General features: G+C 39.8%; 1 protein-coding gene across 11 annotated transcripts in view; it reads right to left on the bottom strand.

Moving 5' to 3' along the window:
- Positions 1-19,910, bottom strand: part of Immt (inner membrane mitochondrial protein) — a 41,317-nt gene that overhangs the window by 19,507 nt on the left and 1,900 nt on the right. For 2 of the 11 annotated variants that reach the window (XM_034511343.2, XM_034511344.2), the window contains exons 2-6: positions 8,768-8,841; positions 7,266-7,455; positions 1,786-1,894; positions 834-971; positions 431-526 (exon numbers count right to left, since the gene is read on the bottom strand). In XM_034511343.2, the coding sequence (XP_034367234.1) occupies positions 431-526; positions 834-971; positions 1,786-1,894; positions 7,266-7,455; positions 8,768-8,841 (607 nt within the window). The remainder of the gene's footprint in view (positions 1-430; positions 527-833; positions 972-1,785; positions 1,895-7,265; positions 7,456-8,767; positions 8,842-19,910) is intronic. The other 9 variants (XM_034511345.2, XM_034511347.2, XM_034511348.2 and 6 more) reach the window with 6 other exon arrangements.

Here is a 19,910-nt window from a genome sequence, read left to right as displayed (position 1 = left end):
GTTCTAGACACTCACAGGTGAGTGAATCTACACACACACACACACACACACACACACACACACACACACACACAAACACAGAACTGAAACTTAAGAGGAAATACCCTTGTTTTGCTGAAGACTAGCAACAGTAGAGCACCCTTTCCTTTACATGTGTATATAACCATTAAAGGCTGAAATAATCCATTTCTGTTTCCTGGAGCTGTAAGATAGCTTCATCTAGAATAAAATGGATTTGGAATGCTCACCAACACACTGTCAGAAGAGCTTGTACCTGAGTCAGAGCAGTTTAGGTAGGAAGAACACAAATGGTGACATGGTGGTGGGAACTAAGCAGTGACATGTGGAAACCAAAGAAACCCCAACAGCTACTGGACCCCAAGCTGGGCTAACAGATGAAGAGACACTGAGGATGACTTGATTTACATACACTCCATCTCAACTTGTTCTTGCTTTTCCTGTTGTGCTAGGCGAGCTGCAACTTCTTCGGGTGGTCGCTCCCTTACAGAAGATGAGAATGCTTCCTCTTGCAGCAAAAGTGAACAAGAGGAAAGCAAATTTCAACCGATTTTTAAAAGCTAACAGAGATACAAAGAAAGCAGTGACATCAACAAAAAGTGGTGAAGACTCTATAAACTCATGGATTCCAAAGAAAATAAGGGATTCACTCTTAACATATGGGTCAATTTGAATTCAGAAGTTAAAGCCTTCCTAGGCTAGTCTGAAGGCTGGAAAGCAGCCTAGGTACACATTTCCAGTTATCTATGGGCTGCCTAGGCAATACAGTTCTGGTGAGCAAAACATCTACAGTGCAATATAAATAATTAAACTACCTGTGGTTTCAGATGTAGATTTTCCTTCATTAGTGTTGGGACATTCGGTTTTTATAGTGTCCTCATGCTGAACCGCAGGGGCCGGGACCGAAAGTGTATCACCTGCTGCAGAAATAATGTGAGCTGCCCCTGTAGATGCTATAAATACATGTTATGGGTGGTACTCATACTGCTGTTACCCATACAAAGGAAACTACCACTGAGCACGTCACACTGTACTTAAACATACAAATACTTGTACTGCCCTGTGTTTGAGTGATAAACACAAACAGAAATTTGACAAATGTTGACACAAAGTCTTCTCAGTGTCTACAGACACTTTAATCCCTCTTACCTCAAGAAAGGCTTCTAGTAACAGTGCTAACTCTAAGCACAGAGAAGTGAACATCAGCAACACATCAAAAAGAACAGTGGAATAAAAAGGAGTCTGTGTCAAAGGAGGAGAGACAAGAAAGCAATTTGGCAGAGGGTCTCTAACCATTCTGAAGAGTAGCAGAGAAGAAGGAAGACATGAAAGATGTGAAAAAAGATGACAGTTCCAAACAGAGAAGAGTATGTTCAGAGCGAAGATAAGTGTATGAAGGATTCATTTTTAAAAAATCATTTCAGAAATGATAATTTTAAGATTAATTTATGAACAAAAATGTTGATGGAAGAGGAAAAACAATTTTAGAGATGAAATGGGTAGGAAAACAGGAAAATGAGACAAACTTTGTTTTAAGAACTAAAGTTCTCACTCAAAAGATATCTCTTAACATATACACAGGATAAAAGGAAAAAATGATTAAAGTTAACTGTTAATCAAAGTTCAATACTATGTCCACTCAGCCACTGAAACCTACAGGGGGAAAACAGATGACTTCCCAGTGAAGGAAACATGCTCCTCTAACTTTAAATACAGACATTAAGGCAACCCTCCCACTGTGCCTTCCAGAGTGGCTCTAACAAGTACCTGCTGAAGCTGGAGTGTCTTCCTTCTTTTTCTGGGTCTGTGCCACGGGCAGTTTGGAGTCTTTCATCACCTCTGATACACTGGAGATTTTTAGTGGACCAGACTGAATCTTGGAAATGGAAATGTTTAAAATTTAGGATATAATGTTGTCTTTAAAAGGGAACATATAGCTGGGCAGTGGTGGCGCACGCCTTTGATCCCAGCACTTGGGAGGCAGAGGCAGGCGGATTTCTGAGTTTGAGGCCAGCCTGGTCTACAGAGTGAGTTCCAGGACAGCCAGGACTACACAGAGAAACCCTGTCTCAAAAAAAGGAACAAATAGTAATATTCTTTTTTTAAAGGCCAGATTATCAACATTTTGCAATATACTCGTAGAAAGAAACTATCATTACTACATTACTACAAAAAAACATTCTAAAAACTTAATTTCAATGGACTAAGCCATGTTTTAGCACTACCAAAGGCTTCTTCAGGAAAGATGATAGAGCATGTGATATATTATCATCCCCTTCGGTGTCATTCCTCTTACATAACTAACACTGAGGAGGCTATTTCCACCTAGAGCCATTTCTTTTTTTAAATAAAATTATAGTTTTCTGTGCGCACTCAGGTAGGAACAAATGACTGATGACAGGACTGGGGTAAAACTGAACATTTGTTTGTTGCTTCTTTTATTGCCAGGATGCAATTACACATGAAGAAACACGACAGGTTTGTAAGCAGTAACTGCTTTTCTTTCCCAGTTAAAGCCAGACTAACTTAAGGTCCTACTGTTCATTAATGAAACTGTGAGATTTGCTGGGGAAAATGAAGAAATAATGAAAAGTGTTGTTCACCACTCTTGTTGTCCCCTTTTTATTAATGGCCAGAGCAGGCAGGCAGTGGGTCACACGGTCCTAGATGATTAAACAGAAATGGTTTAAAACTTTGTCATGGAAACTAGAAAAATACCCATTTTCTTTTAATTAGGCTGCTTTCTTTAAAAATCGAATATTATTATGTCTTCGGGTGTTGTGCCTGCATATGTCTTTATCTTGCATGTGTGCTTGGTACCCAGGGAAGTCAAAAGAGGACATCAGATCCCCTGGAATGGGAGTTACAGATGATTATAAGCCACCACATGAGTGCTGGGAATCAAACCCTAGTATCCTCTGGAAGAGCCTCCAGTGCTCTTAATCACTGAGCCATCTCTCCAGCCATGGCCTGTTTTACTTTTTGGAACAGGATCTAATTCTGTATCTCAAGCTGGCCTTAAACTCCAATGCTTCTACAGTAGCCTTCTAAATGTTGGGACTGCAGGTATGAACCACCATACTGCTACTTCTGAATTTATGAAACCCATGTTCACTGTTTAACAAGCACATATCGAGATCATCGGTGGTTACAATGGGCCCTTCACTATCCCTTTCTCTTCTAGCTCGTAGGCTATCATTGGGAAAACTCTAAAATCTATCCTTCCATCCTAGCATAAACTGAAAATACACGATTTTCCACTTATTTAAAATACAAATTAACATACAACCCGTTATATGTACAAATTAACATGTAAAATGTTGTTGGTTTATTTTCCCCTTTTCTTGTCAGGAATTAAACCCAGCGCCTTATGCATACTGGGGCAAGCTCCATCTCCAGGCTACAGTTTATTTATACATTTATACATACATACATACATACATACATACATACATACATACATACATAAATTTTTAAAGAGACATTAGTCTATTATTTACACGTAGGTTCCAGTAACTCACACTCTCATAACAAGCAGGTTTATGATGAATTTCCAAATTCAGACCTTCAATTTCTCCAAATTTCATTCCTATGTTAAATCTTTTTTATGAACATAGTATCAGAATAAAACCAGTATCTGGAAAAAATCAAGTACCCTCTCACTTCTACCATAACAATTTTCTGAAATGTTGTTGGCTAGTCTTCTACATTGTTAATTTTTTAAAATTATCATACCTCATTCTTTACTCTGCTTTTTAAACAAATCTTTAACAAATGTCATAAAGCTACAGATTTACGTGACTATGATTTGGTCCTAAGGTGGGAAAAGCAAAATAGAGACTGCTTAGAGTAGTGAACCACCCACTGGTGAAGCCCACACACCACAGCAAGAAGGGAGCCAGTGCCAGGCACTGGGCGCTCACCTTTAATCCCAGCACTTGGGAGACAGAGGCAGGTGGAACTGGATCTCTGAGTTTGAAACTAGCCTGGTCTACAAAATGAATGTCAGGACAGCCAGGGCTACACAAAGAAATCTTGTTCCTCCACCCTCCCTGCATCTGCAGGAAGTAACAACTCTGAGAATGACTATGAGTAAACACGAGGCCTTAAGCTAGGGCTTGTTCCCCCCTAGCTCCTAACGTAATTAACCCGTTTACTCTGCTCTATAAGTGCACTTGGCTGGTTTCCACTCCTCAGTTTCATGTGTGTCTCCTCAGAAGAAAGTCAGGGATAATCTCTTCTTGTTCCTGACTATCCCAAAGTTCTTCTCTCCCTACAGGAACGCCCATCTCCTGTTTCCTGCCTTAGTTAATAGGCCATCAGCTTTTTATTGGCAGGTGATGCTTCTATACAGTACACAAGAGATTCTCTCTATTCCCCCCTACATCCCCCCCCTCCAAAAAAAAAGAAATAAGGAAAAAAGGAACCAATGGCCAGCTTCTAGACTGACATTTAACCTTTCCATATTCAATCAGTATTCTTTATTTTAACATTTATTAATGGGAGGGAGAAGCTCGCACCACGGCACTCATGTGGTGGTAAGACAACTTTCAAGACTCAGCTCTCTGCTTCCAACATGTAAGTATCAGTCTTGATGGCAAGACTCTACCTACTGAACCATCTTGCCAGTCCACCGACAATCCTTACAGTCTCATATTGCTTTTCTTTTCTTTTTTGGTTTCTCAAGACAAGGTTTCTCTGTGTAGCCCTGACTGTCCTGGAACTCAATCTGTAGGCCAAACTGCCCTCAAATTCAGAGATACACCTGCCTCTGCCTATGAAGTGCTGGGATTAAAGACGTGCGCCACCATCTCATTTTACATTTGGTTAAGAAATAAAAATGTTGGGCTAGAGAGAAGACTCGGCAGTTAAGATCACTGGCTGCTCTTCCAAAGGAGCCGGGTTCAATTTCTAGCACCCACAAAGCAACTCACAACTGCTTGTAACTCCAGATCAAGGTGACAGTTCACAGACAAAGAGACAAAGTTTTTTTTAGAAAATTAAAAATGTTTAAAATGTTTAAAAGTTCCAGGCAAACAGTGTCATGAAAGCACAGCAATGCTTTACTTAATTTACTTCAGAAGACTCTACACTGACCTGAAGATAATCTCTGTTCTTTCAGGAGAAATCTGGGGGTGAAAACTGAAGGCAGGAAAGGCCAGGTGCATGGAAAAAACAATGGCCTTAGTTCAGAAGACAATTGGTATACGAAATGATACAGGTCAAGGTAGATAGAGCAAAACAGAGAGCTAACAAATAAAAGCCATAATGAAGAATCCAGCAACTCTAAGCCAGCAACCTGGTAGCCATTCCTATAGGGAGCCGAGAGCTCAGTGGCAGGGCCAATCTCTAGCACCATTTGGGGTGGGAAGGGAAGCAAATCACAAAGCATGTAGGATTTGAGATGGTTCAGTATAGGAACACTATGCTATTCAAGTGGAAACAGTCTGCAAAGCAACTGAGGTGTAGTGAGTACAAACAAAAGCCAATCAGAGATAAAGAATTCATTCACAAAAATTGACCCTGTGACTGTGACTAGGTTGAACAAGAAATGAACACTACTCTCAGCTTCTCAGCCAGGAACCCTGCTCCTAGTGGTGCTTCCAGCTATCTCCCCCAGATCATATGGCTTAAAACTGACCAAGGATTTTAGATGAAGCTACATGATTCTGTGAGTACAGCTGTAGTGTAACTGTCTCCTTTAACCAATGCAGACTTTTAAAAGTCTAAGAAATAATGAAATGGAAGACCAGCCACGAACAGTTGGTTATAATGAAAAAAACAGGTAACACTTTCAATTTTATACCAATAGAATTGATAGAATTGGTCTCTGCCATGCTAAATTCTGGACATCAAATACCCACAGCTTGAGAAGGAACTACCTGATCAGGAACATCCAGCCTCAAAGCATAAAGAAATATCTAGAGCAAAAGGCCAAAAAGCCCATGTTCTTTTGTATGTCTCCTGTGTCTATATCTGTGTGTAAACAAGTTACTGTGTTTGAATTAAGAAATATTTAAGACTGTGGGATGAAGAGATGGGTTAGCAACTAAGAACACTGGTTGCTCTTCTAGAGGACCAGGATTTGAATCCTAGCACTCACAATGGTGGTTCACAACTGTTTGTAACTCCAATTCCCAGGAATCTGATATCCTTTGCTGGTCTGCACAGTCATGAGCACACATGTAATACACAAACATACATACAGGCCAAAACACCAATATACATAAAATAAAGTATTTTTAAAAGGTGGCTGGAGAGACGGCTCAATGATTAAGAGCACTAGAGGCTTTTCCAGAGGATGTGAGTTCAATTCCCAGCACCCACATAGTGACTTATAACCACCTATAATTCTAATTCCAGTAGATGTAATGCCTTTCTTTTAAAGATGAGCTTAAAAGTTTTAAGCTAAGGCTGCCAAGTAGTGAAAAGGCATCATTGTATAAGCTTGTAACCTGAGCTTGATCCCTGGATCCCATAGCAGAACAACAACACACTCTGGAAAATTTACACTCACCTCCACACTGATGTCTGGATGTCTGTCTGTCTGTCTGTCTCTCTCTCACACACACACACACACAAATAATAAATATATTAAACTAATAAATTATGTTAAAAGTTTAAGCGAGTGATGTGTGTACAGAGTGAATGTGCACAATGCTCCAGGAACGCTGGCACACATTCCTGTCAGCCAAACGGCAGATAGCTGAATTCCATGACTTTATTTTCTGCCTAAGGGAGCTATAACTAGCTACAACAATAGGTTCCATCCTGACCACTCTACATTATATTCTTAGTTCACTAAGTCAGGCATAAACCCACAACTGTGCCTCAGGCCATAGGCCAACCAGCTACCTCCGTCCAACATACCTCTTTTATTTATCCTTGTGCCGTATGGTTGTTTTTTAATGTGGTAATTAAGAGCATTTATGGAACTTCCACAGGCTAAAATTCTACTTAAAAAGATTACTGTTCGTTCAAGTTGAAGAGAACTAACAAACATACATGTGGCAAGTTGCAGTGAGTTATACACAAATAATACTATCCAGATAAAAAAAAAGCTTGCTTTTTAAAAGTATTTCATACTCAGGTATAATGGTACATACCTATAATCCCCAAAAGTAGGAGGTGAAGCCAGAGAATCAGGAGTTCAAGCCCAGTCTGGGCTACATAAAACTGCTTTAAAAATAAGTAGTTGAGTGAAAGCATTCTATAACATAAATTGAAATACTGTTTAAAAGTCTTACCGGTTTCTTTGGCAACGGAACAGTACTAGGCACAGAGCCAAGAACCATCCCAAAGAGTTTGTCTGAGTAAGGTATGGTTTTCTCTACACTTTCCCGGAAATGGGAATCCCATTTGGCATATAGGATAGTGCCACCAATCCCTCCACCAACGAACAAAAGGCCAGCTCCAGCAATTTTACCAGCAGTCAACCTAGAAGAAGGAAATATTGAAAATATCAACTTTTTTATGTTCTCTTCTGCTTTCCTACTAAGTCTTATAAACCTTCCCACTTCCATTTCTCTGCCATGGACTCAGACCACAGCCGCTAAGAGTAACACCACAGCTGCAAATCACTTTTTCTTGATCATTTTTAACATGTCTGCAATATGAAATAACAATATTTACATACAGATAACAAAAATTTTAAAAGATAATTACAATAGAAAGAATGAAGCAGTCTCTCATTTGACCCATAAAACTTGATATTTGCAATTTTGAGATTTCCTCTGAAGTCCCACAAATCACTGACTTTCAAAGCTCCTCTATAAGCTTTTCTGTAAGAAAAATAAAGTAAATCCTTTACAAAAAAGAAAGCTAATTCTAACATTCTAAAGGCTGAGGCAGGAAAACTGCTCTGAGATTGAAGCCAGCATGGGCTACAAAGCAGGACTTCACATTAAATTAAATTCAAATTTGAAAATTACTGAGCTAGAGATGTAGGTCAGGGCCTGCTCAGCATGTCCCAATTGGAAAAGGAAGACAGTAAGACATCAACAGAAGTAACAAGCACTTTTTAAACTTACAATATAATACTAGGGACCTAAGTAAACACCTTCAGAACAGAAGCACTTGAAGAGAGGACTCTGCTCTGTGCCACCCAGTTACCGAAGAACCAAAAGGAGCATCATTACTAAAGCTTCACCCAAAATAATGTGCCGGAAGGACGCCTCGGGTCTTAGAGCAAAGCTTCCCTACAGTACAGTAGCTCCCTCTACTGGGAAGCGGGCGGATTTGCTCCAAGAACCCCAGAAGCCATAGATAGAAGCAAATGCTGTACTTTTTTCTATACATATGTATCTATGATAACAATTTATAAACTGAACACAGTAAGAGAGCAATAATAATGAAATATGACAATTTTAACGATATTTTACAATAAAGGTTATATGAATATGGTTTTGCTCAAAAATATATTATTGATGATGCCCAGCACTCAGGAGTTAGAGGTAGGCAGATCTCTTTTGAGTTTGAGGTCAGACTGATCTACACACTGAGCTCCAGGACAGCTGGGTCTGTATCAAGAGACTCTGTCTCAAAAAAAAAAAAAATTAAAACATAAATGAAAAAATCTTACTGAACTACACTCAGCCTTCCTCTGATGACCATGGATGTTATCAGAATACTGAAAAGTTAGTTTATGCAGCCATGTCCACATTCAGAGTAAACATACACACATGCACATGCACACCTCTATTGTTAGTACACAGTAAAGAGCTTGGTTCCAAGGAGACAAGCCACATACCCAGAACTGCTTGAAGTGGAGTATCTCCGGCATGATCGTAGTGGACGGAGGACAAACTTCCCACACAGACAACTCTAAAGGAGGAGAAGACATCACATCAATACGGTAAAGGAATTTGGAAGTACAATGGCTCATACTTGTAACCCCAGCACTCTCCAGGCTAGGAAAGATCACAAACTACAGGCCAGTCTAAGATACACAGCCAGACCACCTCAAAATGCAAAACAGTTAAATAAATCTCAGAAGTTTTTGAATTGACAATACAGATAAAAAGTACTTTTCTTAAAAGTGTATTCAAACAAAAATTAGTTTACTTTTAGAAATCAACCTACCACAAAATACTTTTCTAAATTTTTTTGTTTTGTTTTGTTTTGTTTTTTGAGACAGGGTTTCTCTGTGTAGTCCTGGCTGTCCTGGAACTCACTCTGAAGACCAGGCTGGCCTCGAACTCAGAAATCCGCCTGCCTCTGCCTCCCAAGTGCTGGGATTAAAGGCGTGTGCTACCACTGCCCAGTACTTTTCTGAATGTTTAAAAACAGTTTGGCACCAGCACTTAGAAGGCTAAAGCAGAAGGACTGCTACAAGTTCCAGGCCAGCCTGGGACCTGCAGTAAGACCTTGTCTCAAAAAATAAAAGCAAAACAAACCCGAAAACCTCAAAAACAGTAATGAAGAAAAACTATTCTTAAATATTTTTGTGCTGTTGAATTTTTTAAATTTTCTTCATGTTTAAATTACATTTATTTATTGTCTATACGCGCACAGACTCAGATATACATGTGTGCGCTCAAGAACACACGCACACACTCCACTCCATATGTAGAGGTCAGAGGACAACCTGTGGGAGCCATTTCTCTACTTATACCATGTGAGACCTGAGGATCAAAACTCACCAGACTTGCATCACAAGCTTCTTGTCCAGGACCACCTGGCTGGCCCTAGTTGGTTTTGTTGCCATTGTTTTGTAAGTCAAGGTCTCACATAGCCCAGATTAACATTGAACCATTGATCTTTCTGCCTCTAACTCCCGAGTGCTAGGATCACACACAAGCAATTTTTAACTTGAAAAGAGAATCAGAATGACTCATTGTCACTTTTAAGTTTATATATGTTACTTATTTCTTGAATGTCACTGGGATTTTCCATAAGCTTCCTTAACTGGAGGAAATAGGTCACTGGTAGCATGACCCTGGCTGTGTCTTGTCAAAGTCCTATCATAGAATCCTTTCTCTGCTTCTAGTGCACCAAGAGGTAAGAATTTCCTATCACATGATTGTACCCATTCCTAAGATGTTCCGTTTCACCATGGACCTAAGGACCACAGGCTATGTATGGATTGAGTTCTCTGAAACAGTAACCAAATAAATCTTTCCTCCCTTAAGTTGTTTTCCTTGGATATCTAGTCACAGCAACACAAACACCTAACTAGCAATACAAGTTAAAAAACAAAAAACAAACAATAACCCAGACTGAATTTAAACAACAACAAAAAGAAAGAACATGTGAAAAAGGTGATGGATGCCCCAAGAGAAAAGGAACTAGGACTTAGGTGCAAGCAGTCCCCGTTTTCTAGAGAAGGAACAACAGAAGATGTAAAAACAAGACTCCAAGGGGGAGAGCAGAAATTCCTAAGCAGCAGAAATGAACTGTAATCAAGGAATCAGCCATATCCAGCTAGATTCTGCATCTCTTCTGGAACTGACTATGCCTGCTGTGTTCCTCTAGCTGTCTGCTTTTTTGAAACAAAAGATCCACAGAAATTATCCAGTGCCTGTCACCCCAGTAGATGCTGATACAGAACAGGAAGCAGATGACTTTAGTACTCTGGTTTCCAGAACAAAACTGGAGGAGGTTAAGAACCTTAAGGTTATATCAAAGATATCTTAACCATTTTAAAATATAGTTAAAATGATAAGATCTGGTCCTAGTAGAATAAAATTTTTGTAGTGTCTTATTGAGAGCTGCAATGGGAAGGGAATGTCAGTTGCTCTAGTCTCTACCCCCACAAAAAATAGGGCTGAGTGCATTATACAATATTGACTGTACATGTGTGGGTGGGGGAGGGGGATTAGTTGTTCTAGCCTCCACCTTCACGAAAGAAAGAAAGAAAGAAAGAAAGAAAGAAAGAAAGAAAGAAAGAAAGAAAGAAAGAAAGAAAGAAAGAAAGCGAGCGAGCTGGGTGCATTTTGCAGTACTGACTGTAACAACGCAGACATGCCAAATGTTCTTCCAGAAATATACTGTTACCTGTGAAACATGATATTGTATGATTTCCTTTATGGGGATTATCCAGAATAGACAAATTCATAGGAATAGTAAATAGTGGCTGTCAGGTGTAGGGAAGAGGGGATGGGGTAAGGGAAGGTGCAAGGGCAGGCTTGGTTAATAATTCACTAACAGAGGGCAGTGAAAGTGATGCTGTGTGCCTTCTCAAACTACAGCATAAATGGACTTGGCTTTGGCCTGACTCTGTTCTCAGAACCTGCTGCTAGGCTGCGAGGAAATCCCAAAACACAGAGATGCCACAAGCAGGAATTCCAAGGCAGCAGTCGCTGCAGAGCTGGCATTAGCAGCCAAGCACCAGAGTAAGGGATACTGGGAACTGACTAGTCCTAGGCATTGCCTTAAGGGTCCATGCGCAACAACTGCCCAGATGATCCCAGGAAAGACCTAGAACAGAAGCAATGAACAATGCTGCTATTTCCCAGACACAGAAGGACTTGTTAAATAGCTGTAGTTAAGCAAAATGTATTTTTAAAAAATGTTTTTCAATTTTTAAAACTTTTATAATTTATTCAATTTGGTTTATATGTATTTTTATCAGTATGGCATGTGTATGTATATATGTATGCATGCCATGTGCATGCTTAGTACCCATACAGAGCAGAAGGAGGCATCAGATCTCTTGAAGCTGTAGTTATGGATAGCTGTGAGCCACCTTGTGGGTGCTAGGAATTGAGTTCAAGTCCTCACAAGAGCAACCACTCAGCCATCTCTCCAGTCCAACCAAAATACATTTTCCTTACACTTATTTATATACATATGTATAAGCATGTGCACAAGCCACAACAAATATATGGATGTCAGAGAACAACTAACTAGAGTTGCTTTCTTCCTCCCACATGGTTCCCTGGCCTGAACTTAGGCCATCAAGTTAGCAGCAGGTGCTTTTACCTGCTCCAAAACAGTATTGTTTGAAAGTCAAGGATCTAAGCACATTTGAAAGGTTTAAACCAGTTGTAATTGCCTTGTAAAACAAAACAAAAACAAACAAACAAACAAACAAAAACCCTCATACTGTCCTGTGCTTGACTTCCTAAGTTGTAAGTGTTTGTCTAAGTCTGCCTCTCTGACCATCTGCAAATACCTACTAGCAGGTTTGATTTCTGTATCTGGTAAAGTGCACTAAGTATTCATCACTTGAAGCACTTAATGGTATATAGTCTATTAACAAGGCTCAATAATTACCATCACCACCACCAAGTTCTGGTAATCACAGAAGGCTTCCATCAACCCAAAAGGAAACCTAGACTCTATTAAGCATCACACATCCCCCCTGCCACTTTCCCCTCTTCTCTAACATCTGGCAGCCTTTTGTTTCATAAATGTCTATTCTGGATAATCCCTGGAAAGGAAATCATACAATATACTGTCTTCTGTTCCAAGATTTCCAAATTGTTTTCCAAAGCACATTTATACTTCCACCCAATTTATGTTACCAGCCAATTTATGTTCCCACCAACATTCCATTATTATACTGAAAAATCACAAGAGTGGGTGAGTACCTCATTTAGCTTTGACTTGAAACTCCTGGGATCAATAATGCTGAGCAATTTTCCATGTGTTTCATATACTAGCTTTGCATAAATGGCTACTCAAGTCCTATACCACGTTTGCTTGTTTGTTTGCTTATTTGTTTTCCAAGACAGGGTTTTTCTGTGTAGCCTTGGATGTTCTGGAACTCACTGTGTGGACCAGACCTCCAACTCAGAGATCTGCTTGCAGTGCCACCAGAGTGCTGGCATTAAAGGTGTGTGGCACCATCACCAGGCTCCTACAAAGTTTTTGAGTTATCTTCTTGTTACATTATAAGAGTTCTTTGCATTTTCTGTATACCAGAATTTTATCATATAGTTAAAATAGTCCCTCATTTTTTCCTTGAGTATCCTTTTATCTTAGTAATGTTTCTATTGCTATAATGACATACCATGACCAAGACAACTTACAGAAGAAAGTTATTCAGGACTTACAGTTTCAGAGGGTGCATCCACAACCTTCATCATAGGAAGCATGGCAGTATGCAGGAAGGCATGGTGTAATAGCTGAGATCTTACTTTTTTTTTTTTTTGGTTTTTCAAGACAAGGTTTCTCTGTGTAGTCCTGGCTGTCCTGGAACTCACTCTGTAGACCAGGCTGGCCTCAAACTCAGAAATCCGCCTGCCTCTGCCTCCCAAGTGCTGGGATTAAAGGCGTGCGCCACCACCACCACCGAGATCTTACATCTTGATCAACAAACACTAGGCAGAGAAAACTAACTGAACAGCTTGAGCTTTTGAAACCTCAAAGCCTATTCCAAGTGACACACCTCCTCCAAGAAGGCTACGCCTCTTCATCCTTCCCAAACAGTCCCACCAATTGGGGACTAAATATTCAAATATGTCTATGGTGGCAGGGGACATTCTCATTTAAACCACCACACCTTTGATGTAAAATTTTCAATTTGATGAAATCAAAGTTGCTTTTTTCCCTCTCATTTTTTGTTTTGTTTTGTTTTTTGTTTTTTTGAGACAGGATCTCATGTAACCTAGGCTGGTCTCAAACTGCCTATGTAGCCTAGGATGACCCAGACAACATTGGTTGTTTTCATTTGCTTTCCATTGCTGTGATAAAACACCACGGCCAAAAACAATTTAGAAAGGAAAGGTTTTATTTGTCTTTCCTGTCCCTAGCACAATCATAGTCAATCATTGTTGGCAGTCAGGACAAGAACTCAAACAGTAGCAGAGGCAGAAACCATGGAGGGATGGTGCTTACTGGCTTGTTCCCCATAATGTTCTCAACTTGAATTCCTCTATCACCCAGGACCACCTGCCCAGTGGTGGGTCTACTCACAATGGCCTGAACCCTCCCACATCAATCATTAAGAAAATGTATTGCAGGACAATTGAGAAGCAATTACTCAATTGAGATTCCCTCTTCACAGATGTGTCTAGGTTTGTGTCAACCTGCACACTGTTGTTGTCTGGGATGTCCATGTGTATGTACACATGTTCATCCCTCTGTCTCCTCTTCCCCTACAATAAGATTACGGGTACATACTACTGTAGCTAGCTCTCTTTATGTGTGCTCTTTATGCTTGGTACCTGAACCCGGGTCCTAATGCTGGTGTGCAAGCACTTTACCAGCTGAGTCATCCCCACAGCCCAATCTTGACCTCGTGATCTTCCTGCCTCTACCTCCTCAGTGCTAGGGCCTATAGACGCGCACCATCATGCCCAGCTTCCAAAGTACTTTTTGTTGCTATCTACCTAAGTCATTACCAAATACAAGGTTTGCCTCCAGTTGGCTCTCTTAAGCAGTGTCTTTAATATTATATAACCCAAACCTTCTATTTTGGCACACAAAACATTGACAATTTCTTAATTTTAGGATTCTACTTTATTAATGACCTATGATATAGAAAGGACAGTAATTTGTCTTGATACATAACCTTGTAATAAATGTCATAAGGTTAGCACTGACACTTCTAACCTATAGAAACATAACTTCCACAAACAAAAAACAAGAAAAATATGTAATTCCCATGTAATGTTCTTCCTCACATCAACTCCTCAGCTTTACGAAACTAAAGAGAATATATTAAGAGCCATCATGTAGTGGAACAGCCTGAAAACAAACAAGCACTTTAGAAAAAAATCACCAGTGAATCCTATGCCAGGGTTCTAGATTCCACAATAAATTTTGCTGGCCAGTGAAATTAACAACATTTTTGCATTTAAAATACAAATTTATATGCAACAATTTGACTTTTCCTACAGTTAAAATATCTTGCAAGGCCGGGCAGTGGTGGCGCACGCCTTTAATCCCAGCACTTGGGAGGCAGATGCAGGTGGATTTCTGAGTTCGAGGCTAGCCTGGTCTACAGAGTGAGTTCCAGGACAGCCAGGACTACACAGAGAAACCCTGTCTTGAAAAACAAAACAAAACAAAACAAAACAAACAAACAAAAAAAAAATCTTGCAAGAGCCAGGAATGGAGGCACGCAACTGTAATCCCAGCACATAGGAGGTAGAGGCAGGAGAATTGGGAGTTCAAGCTCATCCTCAGCTACGCTGACCAGTCTAGATGACAGGAATCTGTCTGAAAAAGCCAAGAAGGCAGGATGGCTCTGCAGGTTAAAGTGGTCTGACAACAAACTCAGTTTGGTATAAGGAAAGAAACAATTCTCGGGTTGGGGATTTAGCTCAGTGGTAGAGCGCTTGCCTGGCAAGCGCAAGTGCAAGGTCCAAGGCCCTGGGTTCGCTCCTCAGCTCTGAAAAAAAAAAAGAAAGAAAGAAACAATTCTCACAAGTTGCCCTCTGACCTCAACATGTGTGCTATGGCATGTGCTCACCCACATACACACACAAAACAAAAAATAAAATTGTAATGGCTGAAGACGTGCTTAGTGGGTAAGAACATGTGCTTTTCCAGAGGACATGGTGATTCACAACTATCTCTAACTCTAACCCCAAGGGATCTGAGTCAAACAGTGCATCCATGCAGTAAACAGACATTCGTGCAAACACTCATACATATAAAATTAAGGGAAATGTTTTAAATTTAATTTTAAAAAAATGAGGAAGGGGCTGGAGAGATCACTCAGTAGTTAAGAGCAGTTGTTGCTCTTGCAATGGATCCAGGTTTCAATATCCAGCACTCACATAGTAGTTCACAACCATGTACAACTCCAGTTCCAGGGGATTCAATGCCCTCTTCTGATTTCCACAGGCACCAAGCATATATGGCACACATACATACATGCAGGAAAAACACTCACACATAAAATAAACAAGTCTAATTTTTTAAAAAATGAGGAGGTAGAAGGGGAGGGGATGATGATCATATTGTCAGGCATATTTCTATAATCCTAGCCTATATTTCAAACAAATATCAGCCTAGCCAGAGCTACCAGGTGAGATCCTGCCTTTAAAAAAAAAAAAAAGAAAGAATTCTTTACTAAAACTAGAAAGTATCATTCAACAAAAGTAAAGCACATTGGAACAAATAATAAAATAATCTAAGACAAAAAGTGCTTTTTTTGGTTATGGAAATCGTATGTACCTTTGTTTCCTTGGAGATATCCACCACTTCTGGCTTTTAGAATCTTTCTGCTTCTTCTACAAAGAACTCTTGAGACTTGAGGGGAGGGGTTTGACAGATGTCCTATTTAGGGCAGAGTGATCCAAGATCTCTGACTTAATGCACATAGTATAACCAAAACCAAAATCTGATTCTTTTTAAGTTTTCCTTTCACACATGTGGAATACCTTTTACATCTTCTCACTCAGGTGCACTACATTATGTACGTTTGTTTATAAAAATGATCTGGAAGGTCCTGGCCTCAACATCCTTGAATTTTTTACATGTATCTTTTTTACTTTTTTTTTTTTTTTCTCTTTTTAGTAATGTGTTTTAGGTCTCTTGATCTCTCCCATGTGTTTTTCTTTACCATTTCTTTATTCTTTTGTCCTTCAACTGTATGACCAGGCCCAACATTTTAGAGGTGACCTTTAGGTTTGGAGATAGGAAAAGGAAGAATGAAGAACAGGATGAGCAGAAGCAAGAAGCGGGCCGCACAGATCCACTGACCTACTTCACAGCATGTGTAGTTAATCTACTTCATTAACAGATAAACTCAGTCTTGGTCTTAAACATGCTGGCTTGGTTCACTATCAAGAACATTAAGTAGTCTTTCTTCTTTTCCTTAAAGACTTATTTTTATTTTATGTGTATGGAGTTTTGCCTGTATGTACATCTGTGCACCATGTACAAGCATTGCTCTCAGAAGCCAGAACCCATGCACAATACTGCTAAAGTGGCCAAGAACCTGAGATAGGTCATGATTCTAGGGGAGAACCTACCATTATTCTGCCAAAGCATAGCAATAAAATGACTCCCAATGACAATGACCCAACGACCCATAAACCAGAGCGTCACTCAATCCTTATCAGAGAAGATTCTTCTTGCCATAAATAGTAACTAACAAAGAGATCCACAACTGGACAATGTGCATTAAGTGAGAGATCTTGGATCACTCTGCCCTAAATAGAGAGTCTGTATCAAACCCCTTCCTTCAAACCTCAGAGTTCTTTGCAGAAGAAGCAGATAGACTTTAAAAGCCAGAAATGGTGGATAACCCCAAGGAAACAGCCTCTTCAAGACACAAGACTGTTTGACATTTGGTCTGTTGCTATGTATTGTAATGCTAAACTCTGTATCCCAAGGTCTAATTGCCTCAAGACTAGTGAAGTCTCAGTAGACACCATCTTGAGAGCATGGCCATGAAGGCCAGCCAGTTGGAATAGGAGTGGCCCAGGTGGAATGTGGCAAGTTATATCGTGAGGTTATTGACAGGGAAATAGACAAAACAGCACAAAAGGTTGATACCTGCCTGGCTCTAGTGTTTTTCAGGCTTATTATAAATATAAAGGTTTTGTGTCTTTTACTTGGGAACTAAATGAGCTAAGTAAGCTAGGATAGAAAACCCCCAATAGCATTTACTGCAACACAAGACACACAGTTTTATGAACACACAGAGACCGTGACAACACCCACAGGACCTGCACAGGTTTAAACCAGACAAAATCCCAGCATTGAGAAGGAGACACAAAGTCTCAACCCTAACCAAGAAGCTATTTGTAAGTGATACTTCCTGGGGAAAGGAAAATTTTGTTTTCTCCAATTGGATATATCAACTACTCCAGGGCAGTCCCGTGCCCAGGAGTAATTAGCCAATATAAAATAGGTTCCATATTTGTAGGTGGGTCAGAGGATTTTTGTTTTGTTATTTTTGACTTCTTTCCCTTATGTTTTTTTTTTGTTTTGTTTTGTTTTGTTCTTTTTAAAGTTCGTCTTTTTTTGTTGTTTTCCTGGGAAAAAGAGAGAACATGAAGTTGGGTGGAGAAGTGCTGAGGGAAAAGAAAATATAATCAAAATAGACTGCATGAATAAACATTTTAAGTAAATTTCTTTAAGTAACTGAAGAAAACTCTGTTGAAGTATTATACTTACAAATAGAACTAGGACATTTTTTCTTTGTTTTTATTTATGTGTGAGTGTTTTGTCAGCATGTCTTCTGTGCACCATGTGTATGCAGCACATGAAGCCAGAGAAGGAATCAGATTATTGGGAACTGGAGTTAGAGTTGTCTGCCACATGAGTGCTGGGAACAGAATCCATTTTCTCTGTAAGAAAAAGCAGCCAGTGCTCTAAGTATCTCTGCAACTCCTTCCCTTCTTCTTTTAAGGTAGAAGCAAAGAAAGCTTATAAGACCAATTCTCAATATTTTGGCCTAGATCAAATGAGTACAATGTGTGCAAATGACTATTCCAAGTATTATGTAGGGGAGATGTAGTTGAGAAGTTGGCATGTAGTTGAGTAAGATTAATATTAAAATGATCTTTTTAAGTAGACTGCCCTCTGTAACATAAGTGAACTTCAGCCAAACAGCTGAAGGCCTGACTAGAATAAGAAGGACTTCTCTAGCATAGTGCCTTTAGATTGGAACTGTGTCAGCTGCTCTCTTAAGTTTCCATATTGCTGGCCAGCAGGTTGCTACTACACCTGGCTTCCTCAGTCTCTGGTCTGCCAACATGTATGCACATGCATGCATGCTCGCACGGGTGTGCTGTTAGTTTTGTTTCTCTAGAGAACCCTAGCCTAAGTAAGGAATGGGATTTAAAGAAAGTCAGGGGACTTGTTGAGAGTAAGAAAAAAAAATTCATAGCTCATTCAAGCAAGTCACATTTACTGAGCATCTATTAGGAGCCAGGAACTGTCACTACTGGAAATATAGCAGCAAACAACACAAACACAGGCTAGTTGTGGAGTTTCAGGACTTTTAGGGGACAAAAGCATGCAATTCATAGCCCTGGCTGACCCAAACTGAAACTATAGAAAGACATGGCTCGAGCCCTCTGCCTGTGGAGTGGTAGGATTGCAGATATGCAACACCACACTTAACTTGGAACTTACACTTTAAATACAGGAAATATATAAGAAATACACATGTTAGATAGTACTAAGATGCACGAACATATATGTGTAAAGTGAGAGTGATGTATATAGAAAAGAGTGGTCCTGAGTCCACTTTAGAAAAGAAAGGCCACCCTGAAAGGAAGGGGGATTAAGAAAGACCCTGCATAAAGGGATGAGCAAAGACCTGTGAGGAAGTCAGATAAAACAAAAAGACCACCAGTGACGGTCTTGGTGGAGGTACTACTTACTGTAAAAGACAGTGAGGGAGGCAGAATAGAAGACAAGATATGTAAAGGGCCTGGTGAGTGTGGAAAGAGCCTAGACTTTATTCTGAACATGAGGGAATGTCAATAAACAGCATGATGTTACATGTTTGCTTTTAAAAGTCCTTACTAGCCCATAAAGAACTTACTTGAAGAGAAAGAGAAAAATGCAAAAAGACATGAAAGCAGATGAAATTTGCCAAACATAAAATCATTTGGTAAGTTGATAAAAAAAAAACCAAATTTGAATGTAGAAACAAACACAAATGCAAAACTGAGAGGAGGAAGAGAAGGGGAGAAAGGGACAAAGAGACACAAGGGGGAGGAAGGGAAAAAGGGGAGAAAGGGAGAGAGAGAGTGTGAGAACACAAACACGAGAACTTATCTCAGGAAAACAGCCACAGAAGATTCACCACCTGGACTGGGTATGAAACTGAGGAGAGGTGATCAGCCAGGTGGCAGACATAGAATAGTATAAACCAGATAAGTGAGATACTAACTAGACAGGGAACAAGCCTTGCTTAAGGCCTAGGCATTTATTCATAAATAATAAGCCTCCCAGTCCTTATTCAGAAACAGGGGCACAAGTGGAAAAGCCCAAACACTTAACATTTAATATTCTTCCAGAGGACTTGAGTTCAG

Source organism: Arvicanthis niloticus, chromosome 9 (genome assembly GCF_011762505.2).
Source record: "Arvicanthis niloticus isolate mArvNil1 chromosome 9, mArvNil1.pat.X, whole genome shotgun sequence".
NCBI classification, from domain to species: Eukaryota; Metazoa; Chordata; class Mammalia; order Rodentia; family Muridae; genus Arvicanthis; species Arvicanthis niloticus.
This window is presented reverse-complemented; position numbering and strand designations above follow the sequence as displayed.